The sequence below is a fragment of the Lutjanus erythropterus genome, chromosome 17, assembly GCF_056507025.1.
Source record: "Lutjanus erythropterus isolate fLutEry1 chromosome 17, fLutEry1.hap2, whole genome shotgun sequence".
Lineage (NCBI taxonomy): Eukaryota > Metazoa > Chordata > Actinopteri > Lutjaniformes > Lutjanidae > Lutjanus > Lutjanus erythropterus.
The window spans coordinates 16,950,373-16,969,407 of NC_139333.1; the positions used below are offsets into that span (position 1 = coordinate 16,950,373).

Genomic DNA, 19,035 nt, shown 5'->3' on the forward strand with positions numbered 1-19,035 from the left:
CAACCATAATGATGTTTTGTGATAGAATTCTACAGAGCAGTGACAAATTAAAGGAAATGAGTCACCTGTCCGTAAGTGAACTTGGCATCCTGTGACCAGACTGAGGCCATATCCAGCATAGTGATTTATTACGGAAAGTAAAGTGATTCCAACATCAAGAAGTTTAAAGCACAGGGTGCCCCTATAGCTCTGTTGGTGGAGCGTGCGACCCATGTACTGATGCTGTTGGTCCTCTGCAGCGACCACCGGTTCGACTCCTGCCTGTGGCCCATTTGCTGCGTGTCATCCCCTCTCTCTCACTCCCCCCTTTTCCTGTCATATCTTCAGCTGTCACTATCACAATAAAGGTCTAGGTCTAGCATTTTTAAATGTTTTAACATTGAAATGTTACATACTATAGCTAAGGGCTTTAAATGGAGTTAATAAAAATCAACTCAGGCTATGAATAAATAATTGACAATATAGATAAGGCATTTAGCGGGCAGGGCATGCTTTGGTATTTGTTGTTATCTCCACTGAACTCTGGACTGAACATGCTTAACAAAATAGCTCTTATTGTGAGGGGCCGTGTCCACCAAAATATTTTTTCCTGAGGCCAGTGTATTTTTTCAGTTGCAGCAGAGCGACAAGCCACTGAGCATCTATTCTGCGCAGAGTGTTTGCATGTTTGGTGTTTAATGTGTTCCCCAAGAGCTGAGATATGTTCCACTTTGGGTCAACAGCAAGACAAATACCACAAACTATGTCCTGCTCATGCAAAAGTACTTGCTGAACCGGGCTCTGTTCAAATTCAACTCTTGAACCAAATAATGGTACTTTCCAAGATGTTTCCTAACCCACAAAATCTCATGAACCCACACAGACCTGCGGGTTCATCCTCTCTCCCTTCGTGCTTCAGCCATCCCTTCCCTTTTGACATTATTACATTAAGTATTTGTTGATTACACAAACAGTTTGTCAAATTAGCGACTTGCAACACATAAATTAACCTTTACCTCTGCAGATATTCTGTATCACAGCAATCAAAGTATTTTAGCTTAAAAAAAAACGCTGTGCCTCTGATGCACCAGTGCTCCCAGCTAGGGACAAAGGCCCATTTTGACATAGTTCTTATTGTATATATTTTTAATATTGTTATATTATCTTCTTTATATACTGTAGTAGAATGTATATATTATTTTGACATATTTCTTATATTCTATTTCTAACAAATTCTCTATGCTTATATATTTTTCTATCTATGGGAGCACCCCGGGATCAATAAAGTATTTCTGATTCTGATAAATGATAACAGATACTTTGCTTGTGAAAAAAAAAACCAAACTTTAAGACACTCCATGCTATGACTTACTTGAGAATCATCTGGAAGGAGCTGTAGTTGAAGGTGTATCCGCCCACCACCCACATGACCTTCTCCTGCACCACGGCCTTATGGGAAGCTCTGGCGAGTGACGTGCCGAAGGGCTTCACACTCGGGAGGACCCAGAAGGACTCAGTTGAAGGTACAGTCAGAGAGCAGTCTGGGCCTGCGAGACAGGATGAAAAAGAAATGTCAGCTGAGGGCTCATGTTGAAAGGAAACCACAACTTAACCTCAAGACCTTTTCTCAGTGTTTACAAAATGAAGATTGTTGAAATTCTCTTCATAGCTGTGCTATTTTAATACACAGCACCCCATTCATCTGATGCTGAACCTAATTTAGGAATTTTTCAGCAGCATCCGACACATATTTTCATACCTACTCCGTGAAGCTTTGAGGAGCAAACACGCTGCTCTCAAACCTAAACATAAACATGACCACTCCTTAAGCGAACATGACAGGCAGGGAGGTGTGAATGTGTGAGTGAGGGCTGTGCTGAAAGAGTGCATGCCTCTGCTAATGATTCTGTCAACTTTCATCACGTGAAAGAGTTTGGCTCCCTCCAGCTGGAGGCACACTATAATGACACTGTCATGGGGCTTATTGGTGTGTTACTGATCGGCAGCATTATGACAACACAACACAGCTGTTCACACTTGTCTGCTAACACGTTCTTCATTACATCTTCCTACATAATCACCATAGCACCAGACATGGGAGGGGCAGCGGCATTTTACATCTTGTGATTGCAAAAGTGTGTTATGTTTCATCGGTCAGCATTTTGAATGTGGTGAGGTGACACTGTCTTAATTATTAGGTGCAATATTTCTACTTGTTTACATACTTTAAAGGAATAGTTCAGATTTTTTGAAGAGGGGTTGTATGAAGAGCTTCTTCATAATCTACTAACAGTAGCTGGTGGTCTGTAAGCCCCCAGTTTGGAGAAGCAGCAGGAGTACTGGTATAGGAAGCTAAGTAATATACTTGACCATACCGTAAGGTTGCATTATCCCACTGGAAACTACCATTAGACATGCCACATATCGATCTCTGCAAATACTCCTCTCTGTGTCTCCAAACTGGGGGCGTGTTGACCGCCATCTACTGTAATACACTGACTATGCATACGTACCTTTACAATCCCGCTTCAAAAAAACAATCAGAGCTATTCCTTTAAGCAGTTCTTTTGTATCTGAAAGTTTGCCAACACCCGTCAGGTTTGGACCAAGCGTACTCTTACCTTGCCAGCTGTCATTGCAGACGCACAGCTTCTCCCCGGTGAGGTCGCAGTAGCCGTGGTCGGGGCTGCCGCAGTTGTTCCTGCAGTAAGGGATGTCACACGCCTCGCCTTTCCAGTACTTGTCACATTCACAGTACACTCTGCTAGCAGCCGAGTTACCGGGTGTGCACTTCCCATGGCCAGAGCAGTTGTTGGGACAAGAGTTGATCCTGGAGAGAAAGGTGTTTTCATTTATTCAACACTGTATTATACACTATTTAGGACCTTTAGCTGGAGACTGAGTAGGATTAATGAGTATCATCTAGTATTTAGTATGAGGGCAATAAAAAGATTGATAATAGATGAAAAGCTATTGAGCAGGTCACTGGTCATTAACAGTGATTGCTGCTGTGGGTTTTAGTCCTGCAGAAAAACGCTTTTTGTTCATAAAATATATGATGCAGAAACTTGTTACCATCCATCAGCAACTAGTAGAATTAAATTAACCTGGAAATCATCTAGCTGTAGTTTATAATAAATTAGGCAAATGTCTTTACATGATGCTGTTAAACAGACCCTCAATGGAACTGGCTACTACTCAGAAGCAACAATGCAAGGTCTTATATTATGCTTCAAAATGTTCAAAGGGATACTTACGAGTAAAATATTTCAAATCCTGTCAAGTTATAGGCAGCATCGCTGAAAAAGTGTAGTAGTGCGTAGCCTGACGTTGTCTCGACCTCAGGAACCGTCTCATTTCCTCGTATCTCTGGCACGATGAGACCGCTGCAGAGAAATGAGAAATGCTTAAGTTATAGTAACAAATCCATAACTCTCTGCTAATGATGAGATGCATGCTACATTCAATGAAGAGCAAATTAAACAAAAAGAATAACCAACAATTATTTGCTATTCTGTTCAGAAAACACTTCTTGTAAGAATAAATACTGGAGTACACACTGATGATGTAATGCAGTGTAAGAATATAGTCATGTGTCGACTCGACCTCACTGTGATAAAACCCTCTCTCTCACTTTGCAGCTTCTCACCTGAAAACAGCGACCAGAGGAGCGTATATCGAGTCTCCATCATAGATGTACATGTGGTCCCAACTACATTCTGTGGCAAAGTGGGTAAATCTTAACCGGAGAACCGCATTTGGACTGCAGGGGAAAGAATTAAAAAAAACAGTTTAAGTTTCATAGATGAACAAACACATTTGTTTTCAAGTCAGTCCAGGATTCAGACACACATCATCATGTCGACTTGTAGTAGTATTCACAAGTAATAAATAACACTGACAAAATATTTGGATTTCAGTGTAATTGTACTCTAGGTGCCCAATCAATACATCATGATGTGTTTGGAGTATAACTGAACAAAAAACAACTCATGCATAAACATACATGGGCTCCATAAATTAATTTTGTGTTAACATAGCAATAAAGAGATAGTTCAGATTATTTGAAGTGGGGTTGTATGTGATACTTTTTTATAATGCATTTACAACAGCAGATAACAGTTGGCATGGACTCAGTTTGGAGAAGCAGAGAGGAGCACCAGCACGGAAGCTAAGCAATGTACCGCAACTTCAAAAAACCCAAACCATCCCATTTACCGCAGGGGATATAGACTAACCAAAATATACAGAGACAAAAAGAAATTGGTTTACTCTGAAGTATAGTGCTCAGTATCTTGTAAAAGGGACAGATAAACACCGCTTTCACAGCCCTGCCTTTCCATTCTGGTAATAAAGTTTCCAAACAGCTCTGGCCTCGCCGTAGCCATGGTTGCCATGGTAATTAAAAGCATCAACAGGTACAGGGCTGCTTGCTCTCTCTAAATGATTGCTGATTAAAATGCAGCCGTGAAACCCCGGCTCAACGGTGTCTGAAGCCCTTCAAATGCTACACCCGGCTTTACATTACACCGTGTAGGCAGCAAACATATACTTCCTTCAACAGATATGCTGATCAGCTTGATTTGATTGCATTTATCAGTTTACGCTGCATAATTAAATTTGGCCTGTGCGTGCTCAGCTCCAGTAGGACATACAGATCCATAAAAGTACTTACTAGCCCTCAATGAGCCAGGTGCACTTTGTTTTGTACTTGTAGTTGATTGGACCATCAGTGAGGTATCCTGAGGGCTCTGTCAACCTGAAACAAAGAAAGAAACCATTAAAAGGTCATCGTATCCAAGTTAAAGCGGCAAAAAAAAGGAAACACAAGCATCTCTGACCACACACATAATCATCTAATTTGTTCCGTTGCCTCAAAGACAGAGGACCTTCTCTGAGACATCAAAGTGTCACACACTGCTTTCACTTCCCAAGATTCAAGATAAGATGCCAAAGGAACTGGCAGACAGCCCAAGGTGAGTCCCTGCAAGCCTAAAGCTTCAATCAGCTGTCTCCTAAAAAGGTTCCTCTGCTCCTTTCTGTCTCAAGTCTGATACTGGAAACAATTTTCAAAGTATTCTTCATAGGAAAAGACCACGGTAGTGAGTCAAAAAGATAGATGGCTTTTAAATGCACATCCGTCACTGTCCCGTATCACAAGACATTACGAGTTGTTTGTATCTGTGTGATCACACTTAGAGTGAATCAAAAATGATGAGGAGACAGATTACTGAAAAACATTTTGTTGACACAGTGATGTATTTTCTGGTTTGCAACAGATTGTGCTTTGATAAGACTCATTTGGATGTCAAAGTTGAGACAAATACTTCATGAATCTACAAAATGAGTATCTGGTTCTTTGGTTTCTGACTTTGAACGCTTCAGAAACACAAACTCAAGCTCTCAAGGGTGGTCTGAGACACACAGGGACTGAACTGTATTGTTGTTTTGGATGCATAACATGATACAGGATACAGGACTTTCAATTCAAAGGTTTTGACAGGATAATGGAGCAAAGATGGGTTGTAATCTCATAAAGATGAGTTATGCATATGATTTGATTCAATCTTCACATGTGCATTAAAACATTTGCCCAAACATTGTTGTCTTCTTTAGTTATATCTACTACAGTTAAATTCATGTTTTGCTGATGGATCAAGGTGTACACTTGTGATATAAACACCAAGCAGCTTGCAACCAGCAATGAGTTAGAGCTGTGTAGACAATGATGAATTTTTCATGCTGCACTTTGGTCTTCCCAAGGAAATACTATCCCATGCAAGAGTCTGTCCCTAGACATGTCACCGCTCTGTGTGCTCCTGCTGTCCCCACCACGGTGATGTTCAGTCCTTCAAGATATAAAATCAAACACTACAACACATTATAAACAAATAATTAATCTGTAATGCTAATTTAAATTTTCAAGATAAGAGTTTCACACATGTTATGATGGAAGCCACAGCTTGTTTATGGATAATTGATCATGTATTAACCAGGGTGTATGACTCTGTGAGTTAAATTCTCACATTTCAGTGGTTTGTCTCTTGGTAATGGGAGGTTATTCAGTGACAACACGCCTGTTGACAACCCGTACAAAACCTCAGACACATCAGGAGCAATAGTAATTACTGTGATCAAAGCACTTCTGTACCACAGAGTGCACCTCAGGTGTCCTGAAAAGCCATGAGATACTTATGTCAAGATGAACATTATTATAATTATATAGCAGTATGAGGTTTATTCTTTGGTAACTTGCCTTTGTTTCCTAAAGACTACCTGTTTACACACAATCCATAACTCATTGCATCCATTGGAGGGGTTGTCAGGGAATCTACCTGTGCTTGTAAAGAAGGCATTTTCTTTCAAATCAGGGATAAAACACATTTATTGTCCCACCAAATACGGTAGGCTCTGAGCCATAAGCAAAATCAATTAGTTGCAAATGCTTCCTTAAAGCCACTGTAGGCATAATCAAAACGACTTAATTTGTTCAAGGATTTTATTTGGAAACAATGCAAACACATCAGCCTGTAATTCAATATAACAGTTCATGTTAGGTGTCTGGTTCAGTTGCACAGACAGGATTGTGAATGATGTTGCTTACTTTATGTTTGCTTTTTAATCCTGTGGTTGCTTATTGGCTTACTTTTGTGGATTACACGACTTCTGTATTTGCTTATAATGCTTACTGAGGTGAGATTAATTCAACAAGTCTCTGGGGGTTTCTTAAATCTCACCTCCACAAATTGCTTCTTGTCTTCTGTTGTTGTCTCTCTGCTGCTTTGTTTTACTGTGCGATAAAATTAATAAAATAATAATAATGGCTTTATCATTAATTAACTCATCTCACTGAAACCCACATGTAATAACCAATTACAGCACTCCTGTGAACACAGATAAAGTACAAACAATGAACTTAGTGATAATCAATCTGTCCGAGGACCAACTTTCAATGTGCAGGTTTTTTTATTTATTTTTTTTATTAATTGTTTAAGTGAATTTTCAGAAACAAATTATCATACATTACTTGTATATACTTATTTATGATGAAAATAATTTTCACACCTCAAAATATAAAATTTGGGTGTTCCTTGCGCTGGTTTTTGCATTTTCAAGCAAAATGTTAAGCAGTAGGCAATTATTTTTCATTGCTTTTTCAAGCAACAATGTCAACCATTTGTTGGTTCCTCTTAAGTGTGAGGATTTGCTGCTTTTATTTTGTTATTTGTTTATTTATTCATTTATTTAAGTTCATATGACTGGCAGTTTCTGCAAACCTGACGTTAGAAAAGCAGTAAAGAAGTAGTGAGCAAAGACGGATGATTTAATATTCTACAGCTCTTACCAAACCAAATCTAACTGACATCACTATTGCAACAAGAGCAAAGAACAGCTATGACTCTTAAAATGTTCATTTATTTATTTATTTTTCTTTAAGCAAAATTTATCAAAAACTTTGCAAATACACTTTGGCTTTCATTGAGTATTTTGCCTAAGAACTTACTGTTTGACCATCTGCCAAATCAAACACTATTATATCCTATATTTATCTGCTTATATACACTGATACTTATACAGCTGTGATCAATACCAACCGATAATTCATCTGCCTCCAATATTTATCATGCTTCCCCATAAATGGTTAATCAATCAATCATGAAAATGATGGGCAGATATATTGATAAAATTATCATTAGTTGCAGCCCTAAAGAAATAGAAGATCTGGGTTCCCTATAACTTGTTTATGCTTTTTCATGCAGAATGTTGGTCACATATTTTAAATCCTCTTATTCAAAAATGCAGTTAAGTTTTGAGCATAAATCAGTGTGGTTTTGTCTCTGTCATGCAAGCTTGATTTTTTTTTTTTTCATTTAAACTGCAACCCATTTCTCAAAAGCTGGATGGACACAGGTCTGTTTGTTGAGTACAAAGGATCTCGACTGACACTTGGGGATGCACGGGGCCTTTACATTATTGGACGACGATGGAAAATTTCTATTATTAATAGGGATGCACAATATAGATGTTTTTCAGCAGATACCAAAAACTAATAGTTACCTGCTTCTCATTGCCGACACCAATAAGATTACTGATAATGTCACATCTTTGTATTTTAAAAAGAAGTTCATGTAACCAGTAGTTTCTATAAACCTGAGGGTAAGGAAGGCTCAGATGGATGATTTAATATTTCACGGCTCTGACTGAAATAAATCTGACATCACTATGACAACAAAAACAAAGAACAGCTCTGACTCTTTTAATGTTCATTCATTTTATCAAGTAATCAGTCATATCTGATATTACTATATTTTTTGTTTATATGCGCCAATAATGATATAAGCAGTCATTAGTCCTGATATTTACAATGCACTCCTAATTATTATTTATTGATCCAAAAATAATGTTATAGATGATAAATATCAGCTATAATATCTGATTTGGCAGATTGTGTCAAAGTGTTTAATTTGAATTCTTTGACAAAATTCTCTATAAAAGCTTAAGGTATACGTGAAGTTTTTTGATATACAGTAGAATAAATTAAATAAAGTGAAAAAATAAATGAACACTTGAAGAGTCAGCACTATTATTTGTTTTTGTTGTCATAGTGATGTCAGTTAGATTTGGTTTGGTCAGAACTGTGGAATATTAAATTATACATCTTTGCTCGCTAAATCTGAGCCTCTCTTACCTTCAGGTGTGCATAAACAACAGGTCACATGACAGATAAAAATGTGAAATTATTAGTTATCTTATCGATATCAGCCTTTGGAAGCAGGTAATTAGGCCTTTTTGTTATTTGGTAACGACTTGAAAAATATCCATATTGGGCATCTCTACATTCTTTATAATTTTTTTGACAAAATCTATGAACCAAACGATTAATCAAGTGAAAATAATTAGCAGATTAATCACTAATCAAAGCTATAAATATTTCAAAATTGCACATTCAAAGATCTAGTTTTGAGCAACAGTCAGATTTCTTACTGAGCATAAAGCCACTGTTTTCATTACAACGGAAACTCATCTCCCACAAAGCTGAGTGCCAATGATTTGTGGGAAAAATAGCAACAGCTGGATCAGCCAACTCTGAGTCATTTTAAAACTGGATTTCAAGAGACTTCTGAAAAACCATGACTCTACAAGTAACCTGATGCTGGTCAGTGATTAAATATAGAGACAAAAGATGGACACTTTACTTACTTGAACCTCCCCTGGCAGTGCTGGCACTGGTCTCCAACCCATCCTCGGTCACAGATGCAGGATCCATTGATACATTTTCCAAAGACACAGTTTTTGTCACACGGTTTGGCCGAGGAGGCGTGAGTGAACAGCACAAAGTAAAACAAAACATAGACCACCAAGTATCTGTTGATACCCCGCAGCTCGCTGCGTGTGGCTAGTTTGGGTCCAAAGAGAAAGAGTTTGGTCTTACATTTCCCCCCAGGATCCATGTTTTTTTTTTTTTTTTTCCAGGTCGAGCAAGCCGAGCAAAAGACCGGGGCCTTTAGGTCTGCTCTGGAAGAAAGCCTCAGCTACTCAGGCTGTTTCTATTATAACAAAGAAGTCCTGCATATTCGTTGAGTGTTGTGCATACTTAAATTGAGGCTTAGCTAAGCCTGCAGAAAGGAAAGAGCAATAGTAGCTAGCTGAGTGTTTTTGTCAAACCGCATGCATAGAATTTGGAGTGGGAGGAATTCCCTTCACCCTACCTCTTGTTGGAAGAACCTACAAAAAACCATCGATTAAAGCTATTCAAACGGCGAAATCGTTGAATACTGTATCCAGCTAGTACATATGTTGTTAGCCCGTGTAGCTTATTTACAGTTTGGCCTCTCTGCTAGGTAATACAACCTTACTGCATTGATTCAAGACCACTCTCTTCCAAATGCCATTTCAGCAGCCATTTTAACGCGTAAACAATCCTTCAGACTCAAACAGAGATGTATATTTTCACATACAGTGGTCCTTCCGCAAGCCGAGACAGTTTAGCCGGATCTTGTCCACAGAAGAACAAAGGGGATGTGGTGTTGTGTAGCCCCGGACCCAGTGCGAAGGCTGCCGCAGTCAACATGGATGTGGTGGGGTGATGTGGGAACTGGAAGAGCTATTCTTGCCGACTGGGGGGCATTTGAGCGATTACTTTGAACTATTGTTGATCCTATTTGGTCTATTTCCGCGGTAATTTAAGCACCTTCAAGCGTAGACTTCGTTGACAGTTCTGTGTGGTGGTATCGCCTTTTATTCCAGTGGAAAAACGCACCGCTGTTGCTCTGAAAACATGACAAGAACTGGCAACGATGATTTGCTAGCGCAACGACACTAGACAGTTCCTCAGGTTGGAGAAAACTAAACACAAGCTGCGCATGCGCACTGGAGAAGGGCTCCATTTAAAGGGACAGTGTCATAAAACCCTGCAAACGATCCTATGCGGCATTTAAAAGCCAGATGTGTCTCAGGCTTATTAGGTCAAACATTTACACATTTACACTCAAAAAACTACAGATTCACATTTGACAACATTTAATTCCTGTTGACCCTGTCCTCTATGATAGGAGACCGATTTTCAATAAGAGACATGGGTATAACTAGAGTAGTGCTGTATTTTCATTAGTTTTTATTTAGTTTTTATTTTTTGTCAGTTCAGTTTAGATTTAGTTCTTTGTAGTTTCAGTTAGAGCACTAACGAGATATGTATTTACCGATATTAGCAGCACAATATTGGCCTATCACAGCTATATTGGTCTATATTGGCATGTTTGTTGTCCAATGTGCATCTACATGAAAACTTTTTTTAACTTAACAGGAGGCAGATTTGCTTATTAATTTGCTTATAGGCAGCATTCTGTGTATAGTTGATCCATTCTTAATTCAATTTTTATTACCTATGATTGACATTGGCATCATCCCCAAAATTCAAGTACTGGTGGGACCCTAGTTTTAGTATTAGTTTTAGTCTAGTTTTTTTTTTTATTGCACTATTGGGGGTATTTGTCATGGTCAAGATTTAAGATGTCCAGAATAGGTATTGAAATGGAAATAAATATATGCACAAACGCCTCCTCACACTTGTTTCATTGAGAAGTTTGGCCAAATTGACAAAGATTAAAACTAAACACATTTCTTATTTATTTATTTATTTTTAATTTTATCTTAGTTTTGTGAGTACACAATATTGTTTCAGTTGGTTTTTATTTTTCTCTTAAATCTAGTTTTTTATTTAGTTTTTATTATTTCAGTTAACTAAAATGTTCATTCACACATAGTTTTAGTTTTTGGTCTAGATGTAGTTTACTGAGCTTATGAAACACTTTTTCTTTTTTGGTTATCATTACGTCTTCAATAAAGTCGTGTGGTGAATATTTTAGAAAGATTATTATTTAATGGTACTCTAATATCTTTTTAGTTGTTTTTTTCTTTTTCACAACATACAGTACATACAGTATTTTTAACAGTATGAATTAAGTTTCACTTATCTATCCAGGCTGCAAGTAATCAATAAGACCCTTCCAGAATTTAGTTCTCCTGGCACAGTAATTTCCCTTGTTAAATTTAGGCCATTTTTATTATTATTATTTTAACCTGTGCAAACAAAGAGAGCGAATCAAAAATCTTGTATACTCTATTGTTAAAATGTACAAGGAAGGTCATATATATTTTCCAAAACATGCCATTTTATTCTCCTCATCTTTAGCCTTTTCAAAAGTAAGTTATGATACATAATGACTGTGGTATGAATGTGGATTACATATTTTCTTACGCCACCATATTGCAAATATTTAAATATAAATATTGCAAATAGCCTAGACGTCTATGTAAATATTAGATCTTGCTGCATTGCAAATCTGCAGTATTTATGTTGCCTATGGGTTCTGTTGTTTACAACACTGAGTGTCCCCTCTGTGCAGTCAGGTTTCAAAGTCAGGCAGGTGCTCAATTCAGCCAAACATACATTTAATATTTGTTGCTCTTAATGGCACATAATTGAAATCTGGAACCAGACAGTTGACAGGAGGGACGGTCAAAGCTGTCAACAAAATGGTCGGGAAATAGTTAGTAATGCTCCTTGCAGAGTAGCTCATGCTTGAGATGTGAAGCGGTAATTATACCGCAGCTGATAACTACAGTATAACAAGAATGCCATAAAAATTTTCAGCTTTTCTCAATCGCTTTGTCTCATTTTTTGAAACAGTCTTAACATTCTTTAAACCACTCGACTTGTTTAGCCTGAGGGCCACTTTTGCAAAAATGACAAGAGGCTGGGGGTCAGTTAATAAACAAGAATTAATAATAACATCATTTATCAGATAACATGAATAAACATTAAACTGTTTTAATTCCTAGTGACTTGCACAGTTTTATTACAGTCATATTTACCCTGTTCTGGATTGATGGAGGATTAGAGCTGCTCTGGGACTTCAAAGAGGCAGGTTTAACTTGTGTTCACTGCTGTTTGTGTGGGGAACATATCTAAATCAGGGGTGGACACAACAACTGGAAAAAAACGAACAAACAAAAAACTAAACATAAAATGCCTCCATACTGCTTGTCTGGCATAATCCAAGTCTCCAAAAGTCCCAACATGCTGTTTGCATGCCGTCACAGCACACACACACACACAGTTCAAACAGTGTGCATGTGCACATGAACGTGGCTCCAACCTAAGGATCTACAGTGAAGATTCAGGCTATAAACATGGCATAATTAATTTTTTTTGGTCAACTTGGCATGTTGGGGCTTTAGCAGACTTAGATTACACCAGACAAGCAGTATGGAGGCATTTTATTTTAATTTATTAAACTGGTCACTGTTCACTTACATTGTTTGGGAGATTCTGCAAAGCTGTTTTCCTGTGAAACTCCAGCAGTGTTTTGTGGACTAAGAACCTAATCTTCAGTCAGAATGAGGGTGAGAAGATAATGACTGAATTTTGAGTTTTGGGTGAACTACCCCTTTAACCAAAGCAGAACTTATGCATCCGCATTTGAAGTACATTTGCTGCTGAGTCACTGTGAAAATTATGACACATCTCAGGAAATTTCAGATAACTGACAATAAACAGTTGGGGGAAAAAAACCTGTGATGGGGTCAAAGAGTGACACGTGCTTTTTAATACAGTCTCTTATCACTCATGTGTTTATGCTGACTCTGCTCTAACATCAGATGCAGCACATCTGTCTGAGAGAGCACTTATCTTTGTTTTAGATCTTGTCAGTGCGGTGTCAGCTGCCAGACTGAGGAGTCTGACAGGCCGAGGCTTTGGTGAAGTATGCACTTACATGATGCAACAGGGATGAGAGGAATCTGAGATGTGCTTCTGTTTCTGTTTGTCATACAGATGGCGATTCAATGGCAGATGGAGCCTGGTATCTTCAGCTGGAGATAGCTTGTAATAAAGTTTTGAAACAATTCCCAGCACACTGCGTAAAACACTTGGCTAAAATCACCTCCAGAAAGTGACAATGTGATGTGCATGTCGCCATGGTGCAAACTGGGATGACAAATATTACATTTTTGTCGTTTTGTCGTTACAAAATCACATAGTGCTGGGCATAAAAATGCTTATTTTTTCTGCATTTTACACAAGATATTATTTTTTCTTATTATAAAAGGACAGCCATCATTAAAATCCTACGATGAAATACTTCTACAACCTCCTTAGTTGTCATTTTAGGCGCTGTATGTTTAAAGAAGCCATTTATCTGGAGTTGTCTACTCTTCCACATCTACACCTACAGGTGGCAATGTTGCACAGTGACTTAAAGGCATGGATCCAGGTCCAGACTTCAACACAGACGAACAAAAACTACAGCCCTCTACAGGAATAGAGTTGGAGTAACTGACCCGAGGTTTCTGTTCTGACGGTGGAGGTTTCATTTTCAGTGTCAGTATGAAACTTTGTGAACATAACATTACTGCATTTTATATGTTTGATGTTAGTAACTGAAAAGTAATTACAAATGTCAGATTAAAGATACTAAGATAACTGTACATACTCAAGACATTCTCAAATAATAGGCCTTTTTCACAGCAGACACTTTGACTTGTCATAGCAGGAAAAGCTCATCCAGTTTAATTACAAATACTGAGTTCACCTAAGGTTTTATCAACTTGTTACTAACACTCATTTTAAATAAGTTACTTGTACTTTGAGGTCGAAAAAGCTGCCAAACTCAGTGTGCTTGAGTTGGGTTCACTTAAACAAACCAATTACTCAGATGTTATGCTTTTTTCAGTGGTGAAATGTAACTAAGGACATTACTCTTGTCCTTAAGTAACATATCACACAAATTAGAAGCACTTTACATAAGTAAGAATGAAAAATGCCTCTAAAACAAATTGTCTCAGGGCTGCCATGCATCCATGTGGAGGAATGACCTTTTAAAATTTGAACTCTGGCAGGCACCTTAAAAACAATGATGAAATATTTTGCTGACAATCAGTGCATCATAGTGATTTTTGCAAAATGTTGAGCAAGGGGAAGTAATGAATGACAACTACTCAAACTACCATAATCTAAACCTCTTTTCATAGATTATGCTTCATTCAGCAGAGTTTTTTCTCATACAGGTTATGAGACATTTCTGAAAATAATATTATTGTGGTCGGCATTATTTTCAAACCCTTATGTGCATTCTGTGTATAGTTGTTGTATTAGTTACATGTTTAGCTCTGTTCACTTTTTTAATGCATAGTTAATAAAAACTGGTTACACTTTATGGTTTCATCACCTTTTCATTTGGGACAATATAGTAAAATATAATGCCTCCATTACTTGTCACAAATGTTAACCACTTTTGAGGGATTATTGCAAAAATGTGTGTGTACGTGCACACAGTACTGTGCAAAAGTTTTAGGCAGGTGTGAAGAAATGCTGTAAAGTAAGAATGCTGTCAAAAGTATGCATGTATGTATGAAAATCAAATTAATATTTGGTGTGATCACCCTTTTCCTTCAAAACGGCATCAATTGTTCTAGGTACACTTGCACACACTTGCAAACATCTTGGAGAACCACAGATCTTCTGTGGATGTAGGTTGCCTCAGATCCTTCTGTCTCTTCATGTAATCCAAGACAGACTGGATGATGTTGAGATCAGGGCTCTGCGGGTGTCATACCATCACCTCCAGGACTCTTTGTTCTTCTTTTCACTGAAGATGGTTCCTCATAAAAATTGGCTGTATGTTTGGGGTCATTGTCCTGCTGCAGAATAAATTCAGGGGCCAATCAGATGCCTCCTTGATGGTACTGCATGATGACTAGCGTCTGATGGTTGCCCGACCTCGCTGCGACAGTCAAGGCTCAGCCAGCGCCTCCTGTTTCCGGCTAGCATCTGACAGGCACCCGAGCTCGCCGCGACATGTTTTAGAGGATGTGGCCTGCCGTGTAATTTTGATGTCTTGCCATGAAAATGAAATTGTTACAGCTTTCGTATAAATGATCCAATCTGCACCAAACTTCACATGTTTGATGACATGCTGTCATGTCACTCATGGTGATTCTTCCAGGATATAGACGCCATTTCTTTTTCATAGCTGGAAGCCTTCATCAGGATATAATCCATACCTCAGTGTATTGTAAGATCACTAATTCAGTGCTAATGGATCAGCTCCAAAAAGTGCCGTCTGAAGACTTTATACATTCAAGTCTTGATGCTGTGATTTTACACATGAGAGGGTCAAAGAACTGAAAGAATAAGTGTATTTTGGCTTTATATTGTAAATTTTTAATGGGTGTTTTCTCCCATGTAATCCTTTCCACATATTTTGTTTAAGTGTATTTTGTGAATCATTTAAATACCTGTGAGGAGCTCAGACTGCTAAAATCACTCACAGCATTCCCCAAACAAAACCTACCTGGCAGAAAATGATTTAAGCTGTCACAAAAAGCGTCGCGTCAACATTTTCACAGGCTTCCCATGAGTCATGCGCGCACACTCTGAAATCTGAATCCTCACTGTTTATTTTCCAGAGAAGTTACTGTGAACCTGATCACACACCAGCTAAAAACAATATTATCGCGCTATGACTTAACACTCTTTCACTTAAGCCGCGGGGAGCCTGTTGGCGTTTAGTCAGGTGCACATGCACACACCTCTGTGGTGCAGGGAAACAAGCACCATCTCCATGAGGTGTAGTGTGTCTGAAGCCAGTGCTCTCTGCATTCTTGGTCTAAATGTTCTTAAAACAACAGGGAGGTACAGCAGAGTCAGTGGACTCAACTTTCTGTGGAAATTCCCAGACATAAGAGTAAGAGGAGGCACACGGTTTAGACTAGATTAGATGAAAAATACCTACATAAATGGGGGGTCTCATCAGGGGGATTGGTGGTGAATTATATATGTGTGCAAACATGGGAGAGTCCCCTGAATCAAAGAGGGTCCAGTGAGTTGAGTCAATGACCTTTGTCCTCTGATTCACAGCTGAGGAATGCTCTTTGTGCTCCAATCAGCAGCAGAAAAGAAGAGAGAAGCCCGAACCACAGACGCACCTTTGACTCAAAAATGTAGTCTTGTGAAGTTCAAGTGTTTGACCTACTTATGGCTGGGTTGCACCAACAAGGATTAGTTTTTAAATCCCATTAAATCATAGGTTAACTTTAAATTATGTTGCACCAAACATTTAAAATAGCTTAATTTTTATTAATTATTTTACACCAAAACTTAAAATCCCAATTTAATAACTTGCACTTGAGGAGGTCTAACTTTTAAAATGAAAATTTTAAATTGAAGTTAATTGAGAAAAATAATCAAGTTAAGGGGCACTCAACCTTTAGCTAACTAGTAAACAATATAATATTTAAAAAAAACTTTTTAGCAAGTTAACAGTATTACATTTTGTTAACTTTTTAGCTAGGATGCAATGCAGTGTAGCATTTTGTTGACTTTTTGCCAGCTGAAAAACGATGTAAAGTTTTTTGGTTTTTTGTTTAACTTTTTGGCTAGCCAGCAGATAATATAACATTTTATACCATTTAACTGGCTAGCAAACAATAGCACTCAAAATCATTTAATTTATTATTTATTTATTTTATCTTCAGGAAGCACTCATCTCTATATTAATTCAGCTCCATTTCATTTCAGTTTGACTCACTAAATTTGAATGAACTAAACTAAGATTCGTTTTTTACCTGTGCAACCGACCTGTGCTTAATTTAAAATCTGCATTTAATTGTTTTAAACCTATTTGTGCTAACCTCTGACCAGAGCAAACTGTAGATTAAAGTCATCTCTTTTGGCGCAGCCCAGTCATAGAAACTGTTAGGACTTTTGTTCCACACCTACACGCAAATACCTCACACACATGGACAAGCATGATGATCCTAAATCATCCAAATGTGACCTGAAACCACCCGTACAGCCAGGGGCCTCCAAAGGTCTGCTGCACAATAGGAATTCCCCTGCTGGATTAAGAAGACAGTTCTTTGCTGTGGACACACTGCAGACAAAGGAAGAGTGGAGGAGAGAAAGGCCAGACCACCCTTGTTTTCAATTCATGCTGAGCCATCATGCCTGACTCACATTCACAGTTTCACCATTGACTCCAGGCTATATGATGAAGTGTAAAAAAAAAAAACAATGACATCACCTGTTGACTTTTAACTGACCTGTTTGAAGTGTAGTGAAGTCTGTGCAGAGATTCAGACTAACAGATGACAGTTCAGCAGTTCAGTACAGGACAGTACAGAACACTGTAGTTGCTCCAAAAGAAAATGAAAAGATGTGTTCAAGTGCAAATTTTCTTTTTTGTTTTCACATCAACTTTTTTGATAGCACATACAATAATAGTTATCTAATGTTATGGTTAACCAACCGCACTAACTGTTAAATTACACGTGGAGGATGAATACTTACCAGTATTTTACAATTATTATTAAATATTATAAGATGCTGTTGAAAATCCACTGTCAATTAACAGTAATTCATTACAGTGATATTTTATTTATTAACATTTTTCATTTTTTCACCACTCAGAGAACAAAAATGAGCAAATGAACATGATGAAGCAGAACAAAATAAAACAAATAGACTGTCAGCTCAAAGAAAAGGTGCACATATGCATGCCATTCTACACAATGACTGAAATGTCAATGAAAGTGCATTGAGGGTCAGAAATAGAGTCAGTGGGACCAAGACTGAGTGAGGTTGAGGAAAGCCCAGGATGAAGGCCAGACAGATCAGAGCACAGAACAATACGGAACAGCACATTACATTACAGTCTGACATAATTAGTTCAAACTGATCAGATCATAACAGACCAGAACAATTTTTAAAGCAAGGAGGAAAAACTGATTTCCACATTCTCAGGATATGACCATACCAAGCATGCGGCCTCGTTGTAATGCTGAGACTGAGCTAAAGTTAAAGAATAGTTGGAGCAAGCCAGCGTGACAAAAAGACCACCAGGGATTAGTCTGCTGTTTATGTCCTTGTACACATAAAAAATGTCATGCCAGAAAGTCATGAGCTTGGGGCAAGCAGGAAAAGATGGCCCCGGGTCCTGGCACCTGACTTGCACTCATCACAGGTAGCAGAGACGGAAGGAAAGATTCTGTTCACTTTTATTATAATTGCATTCACCCTTCTTTCCCAAAACCACAAGGAAGACAAAGTGTTTATGACATTTACATTAACGACTATGCAGATGTTTCACTGTGTTAAATAATTATCCTATCAGTCGCTGTCACAGTAAATGAAGACACAAAAGCAGAAAGTTTCTCCAGGATGAAAACGAGCTCTGCCAACATTTTGAGTCAGATTACCATCCTGAACACAGACCCTGAGGAGATTAACTTGTTTGTGCACATCACCTATTGTTCGAGGAACTGTGAACAGCTGATGAAAACAACCGATGCATTGTTTATCGTGGCAATGCAGAATTATTCCATTTTCATATGGCACCTTTCACTGTTCGAGCATTAAATTACTGTACCGGCGAGTAAACTCACACACACGCACATGTACTTATGAAGTTTGAGCACTTGGAACAAAATCCCTGCTGAATGGTGGCCTATTACCAGCTTATCCTGCAGTATTTTGACTGTAAATTAATCCTAACT

At 38.2% G+C, this 19,035-nt stretch overlaps 1 protein-coding gene across 1 annotated transcript in view; it reads right to left on the reverse strand.

Moving 5' to 3' along the window:
• The window catches only part of atrnl1b (attractin-like 1b), an 83,813-nt gene extending 73,492 nt beyond the window's left edge, over positions 1 to 10,321 (reverse strand). The window contains exons 1-6 of the mRNA XM_084740215.1: positions 9,181 to 10,321; positions 4,655 to 4,738; positions 3,629 to 3,742; positions 3,237 to 3,365; positions 2,601 to 2,809; positions 1,352 to 1,526 (exon numbers count right to left, since the gene is read on the reverse strand). Coding sequence (XP_084596341.1) covers positions 1,352 to 1,526; positions 2,601 to 2,809; positions 3,237 to 3,365; positions 3,629 to 3,742; positions 4,655 to 4,738; positions 9,181 to 9,431 — 962 coding nt within the window. The 5' untranslated portion in view covers positions 9,432 to 10,321. The remainder of the gene's footprint in view (positions 1 to 1,351; positions 1,527 to 2,600; positions 2,810 to 3,236; positions 3,366 to 3,628; positions 3,743 to 4,654; positions 4,739 to 9,180) is intronic.
• Positions 10,322 to 19,035: the final 8,714 nt, after the last annotated feature.